General features: G+C 37.1%; 1 protein-coding gene across 6 annotated transcripts in view; it reads left to right on the top strand.

The window, feature by feature from the left end:
- LOC132672170 (uncharacterized) overlaps window positions 1-12,998 on the top strand; it is a 29,504-nt gene continuing 16,506 nt past the window's right edge. For 2 of the 6 annotated variants that reach the window (XM_081796414.1, XM_081796415.1), the window contains exons 1-3: window positions 1-6,644; window positions 7,981-8,048; window positions 12,716-12,778. In XM_081796414.1, coding sequence (XP_081652540.1) covers window positions 6,569-6,644; window positions 7,981-8,048; window positions 12,716-12,778 — 207 coding nt within the window. In that variant the 5' untranslated portion in view covers window positions 1-6,568. Of the gene's footprint in view, window positions 6,645-7,980; window positions 8,049-12,643; window positions 12,779-12,998 lie in introns of all 6 variants that reach the window. The other 4 variants (XM_081796411.1, XM_081796413.1, XM_081796412.1 and 1 more) reach the window with 3 other exon arrangements.

The following is a 12,998-nucleotide window of genomic DNA, read 5'->3' as shown; positions in this document are numbered from 1 at the left end:
AGAGAGAGGGAGAGAGAATCCCAAGCAGGCTCTGCATTGTCAACACAGAGTCTGACAGGGGGCTCGAACTTACAAGCTGTGAGATCATGACCTGAGCTGAAATCAAGAGTCAGACACTTAACCAACTGAGCCACCCAGGAACCCCTAAATTTTTGAGATTAGTTAAAATCTATAGTGAGTGCAACCATCATATGTGCATTTTTCTAGTTCAGAGGCATATTCATTTTCTTCAGTTTTAAGTTCACGGAAAGAGAATGCCTCTCTGTTAATCACTGTATACTGCCACACATCTGCATTATGATACTCTAATAATTTTTTTGAGTGCCTATGATGGACTGGATACTCTGCTGGTGTTCTATGAAGTTCTAAAAGCAGTCTATTTTTATAGGTTAGGAAACCGTGGGTCACAAGAGGCTAAGAAACTTTCCCCCAAACCTTATAGGTATGCAAGAGTGAGAGTTGGGATTCACAGCCAGTTCTTTCTGGCTCTTTTCACTGTGTCCCTCAGCCTCCCATACTTTGTTTTTGATGTTTTGTTTGAAATTACTAAAATGGAAAATGGCATGAAAGGTGGAAGAAGATACTGCTTTACTGTTTTCTTTTTAGTTCTTTTTTGGGAAACCAATGTCATCTATTCCCTGAGCCTTACATTTATTTTAATTTTGTCTAGGATTTGGTTAGTATCCATGTCTGCAATCAAAGAAAACGCAATGGAAAAATTCTGAAAAGATGAGGATGCAAGTTGCATATTTCCAGATGAAGTAGGCCAATCTGGAAAGGCTACAAGCCAAATGATTCCAACTATATAACATTCTCGAAAAAGCAAAATTATGGAGACAGAAAACGATCAGCGGTTGCCAGGGGCAAGTGGGGGAGGAAGGGGTGAACAGGCAGGTAATTTTTAGGGCAGTGAAACTGCTCTGTATGATAATATCATGGTAGATTCATGTCATTATGAATTTGTCAAAATCTATAAAATGTACAATACCAAGAGTAAGCTCTAATGCAAACTACAGACTTCGGATGATAATGATGTAACAATACAGGTTCATAAATTGTGACAAATGTACCATTCTGGTGGGGATGTTGATAAAGGGTGAGGTTCTGCATATATAGGGACAGGAGGTATATGGGAACTCTCTGTACCTTCTGCTCAATTTTGCTGTGAACCCAAAACTGCTCTAAAAATAGAAGTTATTTTTAAAAAGTGCAGTGGAAAGTAGCAAGAGGAAGTGGGTGTTCTTTGGAAATGTTGCCTGCTCCCTCTTTAAGTAGATGTAGCACATTCAGTTACACAATCACTTCTCTACCCTCATGAGCTTCCTTTCTCTTCTTTCACTCACCCATCCTCATCCATTTTCCTCACAAAACCTTCAGCAGAGAGTAAAGCATCTTTGTGTGCGTTTGTGTGTTGATCTGCGGTTGTGGAAAGGAAGGGAAATATGATTAGTGTTTGGTCTGAATAAAGAAAGAATCGTTCTGGTTTCTCCCCTCTCTCCACGTCAAGGTTGCCTTGGTAGAATTGGAGATCATGAGGATGAATTGGAGGGGCTAGTAGCATAAAAATAAAATTCTTGAAATAACTGTGAAGAGCTACTTTCTTGTCACCTGGTATTTTTCTATCTCATAGTATCTGTTATATTTCATAAGCATTAATCATCAAGAAATACAACTCCTAGGAAGGTTTTTTTTTAATCCCCCAAATAACTCAGTCCTAGAATTTAAAGGCTCTATGTGACATTTTATATGTCAAAGATTGCAGCTTCAAAAATCCATCAAATCAGACAGCTCACACTGTTACTGGAAAGGAACATTCGAATATGTGAGCAAGCTTAATGGCCTCTGCTGCCTTTTAAGAATATAAATGGACAATTCTTCACATGCACAGTGCTAAAATTAAATTAGCAGCATGGGATGGCAAATGGGAAAATAATGACATGAAACACCCAGGGTGCCTGCTACTTGCTCAGTGGGGAGGTGAAGACTCCATAGGAGGCAGAAAGAAAAAAAAAATAGGCTGGGCCATCTAGAGCATGTTCTATGGTTGGCATGGGCGAGGCAGTTGGGCAGCACTGACAGCTGGCCTGCAAGTTGAAGAGGATGGGAGAGTAGGAGGAACAGGCAGGCTTGACTTCAAGCTGTTTTGTGTGCATATGGCCACAAGCTGGCTCCCTGTCAATCTACTGCCCACACCCTCCTCTCTTCATCCTGAGTAAGTATCCATTTTGGAATGTAGTCTGTCAGCCAAAGCCACTGGACATTAAGTAGTTGATCTGCTCAGACAGAATTTGTTCCAACTATAGAAAAAAAAAAGACAAAGGATATAGTGCTCTGGCGGTTTTTCCTTTATTGAGATACTATATTTCAGTCTTGTAATAAAACTGACCTCTTAGGTCAAGGCTGGTGAGGGACATTCCAGGATAGACAAGGATGGATTTCAGGAGAGACCTAGAATTTAAATCCATTTTAAATCTGAATTTAAATCTACCCAATCCATTTTAAACTAATTGTTTGCTGCTATTTTGTTAAAGATTATTTCTGAAAGCTATTGAGGAACACTGGGAATCACTAGGAATTCTATCTATCTCTGTGATACTATTTTAACTATGCATAGAATAGTTTCTTAACACTTTAAAAAGAATAGTTGAAGAAGTAAAAAAAAAAATAATTGTTCAAATGGGATTTAACTAAACAGCTACAGACATCTGTACTCCATGAGAAGTATTAGAAAATTTTGTGCACGTGTGTATATGCATGTGTAAGTATGTGTGTGTATTTGTTTTTGGTGGAATGATTGAAAAAGAAGCATGCCAAATAAATATGGTATTTATGTTGGTGACCTGTTTTTTTTTTTTTAATTTTAAATTCCAATATAGTTAACATACAGTGTTGTATTAGTTTCTGGTGGACTGTTTGTTGAAAGGATAATGGCTGTGCACATGTTTGGTAGAAGGCTGTCAACATTTTTACTTGTGGTAATAAGACCACAGATTTGTACATTTTAAAAACATGGCTTTTATCATTTTCTCAGGATCCACATGAAGGAAAAAATTGGGATCATTCACCAGTCATAAGCCAAGTGACTATTCATCTCAGTTCTGAATATATCGGTTTTACAAATTCTCTTTTACACAGGAATGCTACCCAAGAGCAACCCTAACTTTTCCCCGCCACACACTTCCAGAAATTCTTTTGAGATCCATAGAAAAGGGCCTTCTGTATTTACAAATAAACAAATTTACAATATATATTGGAGAAACAATTCAAGCATATATTTTGAAAATGGGGGAATAACAGTAAGCAAAGGTAAATTATGAATCTAACTGGAAATAGATATATATTTTAAAACCAGAGGATCACACTAAACAGGTGCATTTGGTAAGAGAGGGCATGACAATATCAGAAGTTCAAAAGGAGAATGGTATTAAAATTGTAAATCATTAAAGATAACTTTTATTATTTGAACTTTTAAGTTTCAGAATATGTAGCATAAGGTGGGGATGTGCATTTATGTGGATTCCCTTAAACCACCACACTGAACATTTTTAGGCTGGCATAATTTAACTTTATAATTTAAAATAATTTGGTTTATTTTTCTCCCTGTTTCAGATCAATGGATCAACATTACTGCATTTATTTTAAATGGTGGCATGGGGAGCTCAGGTGATCTGTTAGCTGGTTCCAGAAAGAGTATTAGACTTTGAGAGAAGCTATGAATAAAAACTCCATTCTGTTGCCTCAGTGATTAGCTAAGCCATATTGTAATCTCATGGTTTACTACATGTGGGGCTGAGTGCTTACTGCTTAAAAAAATGAGAGTGACTAAAATGTCTTTAGACAAGAACTGATTGGAGGGCACTTGTTGGGATGAGCACATTATGTAAGTGCTGAATCACTAAATTCTACTCCTGAAACCATTATTACACTATATGTTAACTAACTTGGGTTTAAATAAAATGAAAAAATAATAAAAGAACTGATATTTTCAAACATTGTGATCTAATATTTACAAAGTGTTGGACATCCAGGAGGTGGTAGTAGTGAGTAATGATTAAGAGTATGGACACAACCCAGGCCGAGAAGATTGATTACCTTTCCAAAACAGGAGGAACCTAAGTGGTTCAGATGTGGCAGATACACGAAGGCATCTAAACAAATGAGAGACATTTTTCACAGACTGATAATGTTAAAGTCAGCTGGAGGAGGCTACATCTCCTCAAACCCTAGATTGTGTCTTTGATTCATTGGAACAATATGACTATTGTAAAATATGACATCATGGAGACATTTTCTGAAATCTGCAAGAGAGGGGTAAGGCATGATAATAGGATTAGTCAGGCCAGATTAGTCTCATATTGGCCTTACTGGAGTGACTGGTGCAATTTAATTCAATATTGTCAAATGGTCAATCTGATTACACTTGAGTGTGTGTGTGTGTGTGTGTGTGTGTGTGTGTGTGTGTTGCAGGAGCATTTGAAGGGAGATGCTGGCCAATGTATTTATGGGAATTAGCTGGCAGGTAAAAACACTAAAGGAGAGGGTTATATGTGATTGTATGTGTGTTAGTTATCTGTTGCTGTGTAACACATTGCCACCAAATTTAGAAGGTTATAAACAACCTTAACCATTTAGTATCTATCACCTTTTCTGTGGGCTAGAAGTATGGGAACAACTTGACCAAACCGTTATGGCTTGAAGATTCTCATGAGATAGCAGTCAGATGTCAGGTGAGACTACTGGGATATGAAGACTTGACTGAGGCTGGAACATCCTCTACAAAGGTAACTAACTCCTATGATTGGCAAATTGGAGCTGACTATTGGTGGAAGTTCTCAATTCCTCTCCCGGAGTGCCTTTCCATGTGGCTCGTTGACTGTCCTTATGATATGGTGGCTGGGTTCCACCAAAGTGAGCCAATCAAAGAAACTGAAGCTTCAATACCATTGGTAGCCGATCGTTGGAAGTCACACTGTCATGTCTGCCTGTACTTTAGTTATCACATAAGCCAGCTCTGATTCATATAGAAGGAGACTAATATACAGCATGAATACAGAAAGTGAGGATAATCAGGGGCCATTTTGGAGGCTGGCTGTCACAATCCATTAAGAGAAATTCCCTGTCCTTTTTCAAGTAATTGGGATAGAACATGTTTTCACTAGGAAGTCCTTGTGAATACTTGTCATCAGACTGTGATGTTGAATCATGATATTTATTATATGCAGGAGTACTGACAGAAAGTAGAAGTACATTGGAATTACCCTGTGGAGTAATTATGGTAGAACTGGTATCAAATAGTGGTAAGAGAGAGAAAAAAATCTGTCCCCCAGTCAGATTATCACATTAAAAGAACAAACTGAACACAAGCAAACAAAGCAAAAAAACATAATGACTCTGGAATGGATAAAAAAAAAACAAAAAAAAACTGGGCTAACTTTTTGTATTAGAGACCAATCTGAAAAACCTGTCCTTTTTTGAAAAAATATATATTTTCTACCTCAAAAGAGAAAGGAAGAAGCATATAGTCTGCGAACATTCAAGAACATGACACAAGTGGATTGCCAAGAGGCTTTCTTCTGTTTTCTGCCAAGTACCTCAGTGATTGAACTGTACTCCTCATTTGAGTTTACTGTATTATTGAAATTGTCATGTTGTGTTAAATGGAACCATTTGTTTCTCCACACTGGCTGATGAGTGTTTTAGGTTGGCATTGTACTTGGCTGGCCTATATTCCAGTGTACGATGACTAATTAGCCTGAACTTGGGTGACAGAGTTGGGAAGGGAGTAGTGAGTGGTTAGCGAGATGTCAATCCACTATTGCCAACTCCTACCTCAAAATTTCTTGTTCTAGGTCTCCATTTATCATCCATGTCAACTTTTCTGCTCGTTGGCTCCTGCTTGACATCTAAATCACAATTTGGGTGACCAAAGGCATTCTGATACGTAAACATTCCTTTGACCAAGTTGAGTATGTAATAAAAATAAGTCCCATAAGGGATTCTAGCCGCTGTGATTGATTGGAAACTATTCTAGGGCTGTAAAACTTGTGGCATTCAAAATAATTTTTAATATGGGAGGACTTCAGAAATGTTGTAAGAGAACCCTGCAAATTCAAGTTGTATTGATTCATGGGTGAATAACAAACCCAAGGACCATAGTATTTTCTTCCTCTCTACATCTGTGCTGTAATGATATCCAAGTTTCAAAATATTACTTGTCTTGTAATCTACCCAGATTCTTGGCATTTTAGCGGCTGTGGCCTAGATTCGCATTGCCCATCCTAATATCCATCTCCTCTTCTTAGAACTCTAAGGCACGTGATTGGAATAAGGACAACATTTGCAGTTAGATATGGTCGTATGCCTAAAGGTCTAGCCAAAGGCATATAAATGGAAGTGCATGACAGTTTCTGGGAAACTTCTGTAAGATAGATTGTAGGTGTGCTTTAAACCTGCTTCCCCCTTACTTGCTTCCTTCTGTTTAGAACTCAGATGTGATGGTTGGAGCACCATGTTGGACCAAGTATAAGTAATCATGAAATGGAACTGAAAGCCGTCCAAGTCCCAGGTGATGAGGAAGCCACCATATCAGCTCTTGCTTGCCTATCCTGGACGTCACGTGAGAAGGAAATTTCTATTTGGTGAAGGTAAGTTACTTTGGTAGAGCTCCATTGCGGGATCTTTATGAAGTCTTAGATTTAAAAGTGGTCATCTACTATGCTGGTAAACATGTGGCATTGCCAGTCCCTTTGTAAGCTGTGTAGAAATAACAATGGCACTTTCCATGTGATAGTCAGAGATACATCGCTTTAGTAGCATCGCAGGGGAGAATCACAGTACCTCAATGCAGTATGCCTACACAGAAGCTCCAGATGCTGTCACTTCTGTTGCCAAGAAAGCAGCTGCCTCTCCTGATTCCCTGTTGGTTCCAGTGCACATTCCTGGGTGATTCATCTTGGGACACATGTGTTCATTCTGTGCCAGAATGAGGAACACCAATTTCAACTTTTGCAATTCATTAATGTTTTCACACATGTGAGGTCATGGAAAGTTTTTGTAACGGCTGTTTTATGGCATTATGACTTCAGTGATAAAATACTAATTTTTTTTCATATTAGAGGATAAAAAATATGAGAAATTTAGCGTCCTATATGTGGCCAAATGAGTCCAAATTTTTTGCAAATAAAAGATAGAAAACAGACTTGGAAATAAATATTCAAAACATGAAACCTGTAATTATTTAACTCACAAGCTGTAATCCTTTCTGAATTAAAGCTCTGGCTTAATATGCATGTTTCAATAGTATCATACCCTTTAAAGTGAATTCATCCACAGTTTGATTAAAGAATTACATTCGTGTTAACTGTGGCTATTTTTGTAAAGTAATTATGGACTACTTATTATGAATAAAACACTGAATTATACCCTATGAAGGGGGGAACACAAGTGTCTAAAGTAGAGAAAACAGCATGAATATGTTTTACTTAGTATGGTATTAACGGTATACACATATCGTAATTCATTGAAGACCTGAAGGAAATGTGCTGAACTTTTAGCATTAGTTTTGAGTATTGTGCAGGGTATTTGGTGAATCTTTAGTATCCCTTGGTAGCTTCAATAGGTGTTTGATAAAAAGCTAAGTTTTTCAAAATCATGGCTATTATTTGATTATTCATGTTTTCATCACTAGACATTGGATATATGATGTATCTTATAGTCTCTTCCAATTAAAAAAATGCTGCTACTGTAAACATGGCTGGCAACTCCCTTTATGTGCACGTTTTGCAAGTGTGAAGAATGGCTGTTCATTTGCAGCTGTAATCAGTTCACTGAAAACATTTGTTTCTCTATAGCTGACAGTTCTGAAGCCTGTGTTAAAATAGAGTCAAAGTCGTTCCTTAACAGAAGTGCAAGAGACAGTTTTCTACTGTTTCCTATTATCTCTCAAATGTGTTTTCTACTCAGCTTACATGTTCTATACAGGTTTGCAAGAGAGCAGCCGCTTGGGAATCCTGATGCCGAGAGTGATAATAATGCCTATTAGACGTCAGGTATTTTACATATATTTTTTGTAAACTTCATAATAATTTAAAGGGCAGTTATCATAGTTCCCATTTTGTTAATGATAAAACTAAGACACAGAGGGGCACCTGGCTGGCTCAGTCAGTTAAGTGTCCGACTCTTGGTTTCAGCCTCAGGTCATGATCTCAGGATTCATGGGATCGAGTTCTGCGTAGGGCTCTCACTGACAGCGCAGAGCCTGCTTGGGATTCTCTCTCTCTCTCTCTCTCTCTCTCTCTCTCTCTCTGTCCCTCCCACACACACACACACACACACACACTCTCTCTCTCAAAATAAATAAACTTAAAAAAAAAACAAACCTGAGACCCAGAGATTTAAGTTAACCTTTTAAGATCAAAATACTGATTAACGGAAAACGTTGGCTTGAACTCAAGTCTGTCAGCAGCAAGATTGTGGTTTCCACTGTATGATACTACTTCCCATGTGATACTAGACTTTCACTATTACAGTCCCTTTACAGCAGTTGGGATATTGGAATGAATCTGCTTCATTTTTAGTGGGTTGAAATATTTCATGACTTTGTTGTGAAGCCCAGTTGATTTACTGCTTAATGTCAGGTAGTGTCCACTGACAACACAGGTGAAATTACCTAAGAAGCCAAACATACACACCATGATTATGACCGTTTACCATCTCTTTTCCCCAACGATGCTTTTATTGTTAAAGAGGATGTGCTGAAATGTGATGTTTTAAAATTAAGCTCATTGAGGAGAGAGATATATATATATACATACATATATATACTATTTCTAGGAATAATTTATTTCTAGGAATTCCTGGTGATGATATTTTAGGGAGTCTCAATTAAGAGAAGAGGATGAATATTCTAGTCAATGGATGCAAACAGTCCTGTAGAGATGGGTGAAAATGACCACATGATAATAGACTGTCGGGGGATGGTTTGTAATGCATGAACTGGTTTGTGGCACAGGCCGTTCAGCCGGTAATGAGGCAGCAGATACTGCCTGTGGCTTGCACGTTTAAAGCTTTCTGCCTAATTTGCAGAATATTAAAGGGAAAACCTGGTAGAATGTTAGAATAGTATTCCTTTAAAGGCAAACCCCAAAGAAGTCAGATCTACTGCCTGTTGCTCAAGGTATGATTCAGGTCTGTTTAGAGACATGCCCTTTCCAGGCCCCAATTCATTGTATTGTGTTGCAAATATAAGGCAAACGACGTGTTCCTTCCCACTACTAGAGAGCAAACTTCACCCAAAGGCTCCATTTCTCTCTCTTGTATAAAGCCTAAACCTTTTGATACCTCCCTGAGGCTTTTAAACACAGTTAAACAGGTGATCTCATGGTTCCTGAGTTCAAGCCCCCACGTCGAACTCTGTGCTTACAGCTCAGAGCCTGGAGCCTGCTTCAGATTCTGTGTCTCCCTCTCTCTCTCTGCCCCTCCCCGACACATGCTCTGTCTCTCCCTGTCCCCAAAATAAACAAACACTAAAAAAAATTTTTTTTTAAATAAATAAACAACAGTTAAGCATGGCAATGTTGGGAATGGGTTGTCTAATGAGATACTTAGAGATGACAAAATCCTGGGATCCTAGAATTCCTTGAGCTCGGAAAAAGCATCTGAAAGACTGACAGTTTTACATACATAGATTTTTAAATCTCACATTTTGTAAGAGACAAGCCATTTAGCTCTTGTTTTATCGCCAGCAATTTGAAACTATCATTGAGACAGAAAATATGACCCGTGAAGTTTCATGGCATATGTAAAACCTTTCCCATTTTTCAAGTTACTCTCATTTGCTTAGTCATTTACTGAAATAAGATTTCTTGTGAGATAAAACACCACAACCACCACCTACACAAACAAATAAATCAATAACTAACTCTTCCCTCAAATACCTTATCACAAGAAATTCATTTGCTTCTTTCACAAATCAATTATTTGTATATTTGGAACTTGATGTCTTTGCAAGTTAATAATTGGTTGTTTAAATCAGGAGTAACTGCATTTGAACAAAGTTATTCCCATATTGGACCCATTCTTTTTTGAAGTTGGAACTTCAGGCAGTAAGGAGTTGATTATTCTTTGTTTGTATTTTGCTATTGTTAAATAATTTAAACAAGGAAGCCTTTGGATTGAGATGGCTTTAAGGTCCTAGCAGCCTACATGCATAAATGAAAATCTAAGCCTGTAAATGCCTCAAGGTTATGAATTTGAAACCTAAGGACAACCAATCATAACCAACCGAGACGTTAAACTACAGCCAGTCAAGAATTTCCTTACTTTGCTTCTACCTTTGCTATAAAGTCTCTCCCCCAGCTGCTGTCGGTAGATCTGCCCTAACCACTTCTGGTTTGTTGCTGCACTGATTCAAATCGATTTTTGCTTAAATAAACCCTTAAAATTTTTGGCATGCCTCAGTTTCTCTTTTAACAGTATGAACTGTTTCCCACTCCCCACTCCCCAGTCGGGTTAAGAAGGCGTTTGCAAAATCATATATTCTTAGAATTTCCCCATGACTTTGAACAACGATTCTGAGTAAGAGATGAATTCTTGTGCTGTGTAAGGTAATAATAATACTTACCCTATGGCACTGACATAAGGATAAAGTGAGTTAGTGTGGGTGAAGTGCTTTTTAAAAGAGTTCCTGACACATAATAGGTGCTCAGTGTAAGGTGGTTATAATTATTGCCTCATTGCTTTAGTCCTGATCATCATCACTTTTCACCTAAATAACAGCAATAACCTATTAATTTTTTTTTGCCATCAATCTTATCTGCCTCTAGCCTTTTTCCACAGAACAAGCCAGAATTATCCTTTTTGAGGTACAAATATGCTGCTCCCATTGCTTTACTTTAGTAGCTGCCTGTTACTCACAAGATATAATCTAAACTCTTTACTATTACAATCTGGCTTCTCCTTAGTTCTCTTGCCTTATCTTGTAATCCCTCAACCTCAAAATCTACATCTTTTCATTTTATTTGTAAACCCAATGTTTAAAAAAAAATGAATTAGAAGCTTCAACTTGGTTTTCTTTTATTAATAATCAATTCATAAATTAGTGGATTAAAATTTCCCCTGCAATTCACTCCATTTATAAATTGAGTTATTTTATATTCCCTTGAGTGTTTCAAACCACATTAAAATTTTTTAAATCTCTTGATCTTAGGCACCTTAAAAAACAAGTAAATGTGCTTTTTTTTATAATGGTAAAAAATACATAACATAAAACTTGCATTTTTACCATTTTTAAGTGCACAGTTAGTTCAGGGTCCTTAAGTGCATTCACACTGTTGTCCAGATATACTTTTAACTAGAGCTTTAAAAATAGTCTAAGGGCTTAAGCATATTTTGTAAGTTTGGTTAAATCAAACTTATAAATGTTGAAAATTGGGTCTCCAAAAAATTCATATTCTGTCCACAATTTAGTTATTGTATATCCTTTATGTTAAAATAAAAATACCAATTAGATATTTCAATGTGAAATCACAAGGCTTTTATGTCATATTCTCTTAAACATTTGGAACATAAAAAATACATTAAAGAAAACATTTCAAAAGTTTACTTATGAAAATGGGTAAGGTTTTATTACTATCTTGATGCAAAGGAACAGCATCCTAGTAGGCCAATTAAAATATTCATTTTCTGCAGGCACATCATACAGGAAATGAGAATAGTCACATAACCAATGTTAGACTTGTCAAGAAAAAAAATTCAAAGATTTGGAAATGGGCAAGAGAGATGATTGCCCTTTTAAAGGAATGTTAGGGATTTCCTTCAGAGATTATCTGACATTATAGGGCTATGCACCTTTGATTGTTTCTCTGTGACAATTTCAAAACCATAGGGGTAGAAATTAAGTTATAGACAACTGGTATTTCTCAAGTGATTCTCATGCATAGCAATACAAGTGAATTATGTCATGTAGAGATATAACTTGTTTCTACTATGTGGAAAAAATAATTTCAAATATTATGTTTTAAGTTATTAACCAGTTTTCATCTATTAGCAAATTCATTTTAGCAATCTTGATTGCCTACACATATATATCTATCTGTGCTTTAAATTCACCTTTCAACCAGTTTTAACACCTTATTGATTTGCTCATTAATTAACGAACTAAAATAAAGTGTTTGATAGTATTCATTTCATACTTTTATGAGTCATGTTCTTAATTTTGTAAACATATATACTTCAGAAAATTAGATTTTTAAAACAGAATGTCTGATTAAAAATATCCTGGGGCGCCTGGGTGGCTCCATCAGTTAAGCTTCCGACTTTGGCTCAGGTCATTATCTCACGGTTCCTGGGATGTGACGGGCTCTGTGCTAACAGCTCAGAGCCTGGAGCCTGCTTGGGGTTCTGTGTCTCCTCCTCTCTCTGCCCCTCCCCTGCTCATGCTCTCTTTCTCTCTCTCTCAAAAATGTATAAACATTAAAAAATTAAAAGAAAAAAATTGACTGACAATTGACAGCATGCTGAGAGTGAACTATTTACTAGTTGAACAAGTCATAATCCCTATGTTCTTTAGAAAATTGTTCACACAGTGGGGATTTATTCCCAGAAGAAGTCATTAATTACTGCATGGAAAACATTTCTGTTCTAGACCAGTGTTGAGAAAAGTTATAAACTTTTAGAATGTTTCCGAAAATTATTCACAACATTCTTGAGGTTACAGAACTACTTACCATTTCTGGCTGTCCTTGGAGAAGAGACCCAGGATGATTCAGCCAAGCCGCAGGTAAACATGCTGAGTATTCCCATCTCTTTCCAAGGAATTTTTTAAGATATGCTTTTTTGGTGTGTATATGGTATGCATCTTTGCTTTTTTCCTTCCTTCTTTCTTTCCTTCCTTCCTTCCTCTCTCTCTTCCTCCCTCCCTCTCCCACCCTTTCTTTCTCTCTTCCTTCCTTCCTTCCTTCCATCCTCTATTTCTTTCTCCCTCCCCCACGCTTTCTTTC

This window comes from Panthera onca, chromosome C1 (genome assembly GCF_046562875.1).
Source record: "Panthera onca isolate mPanOnc1 chromosome C1, mPanOnc1 haplotype 2, whole genome shotgun sequence".
Classification (NCBI taxonomy): Eukaryota; Metazoa; Chordata; class Mammalia; order Carnivora; family Felidae; genus Panthera; species Panthera onca.
This window is presented reverse-complemented; position numbering and strand designations above follow the sequence as displayed.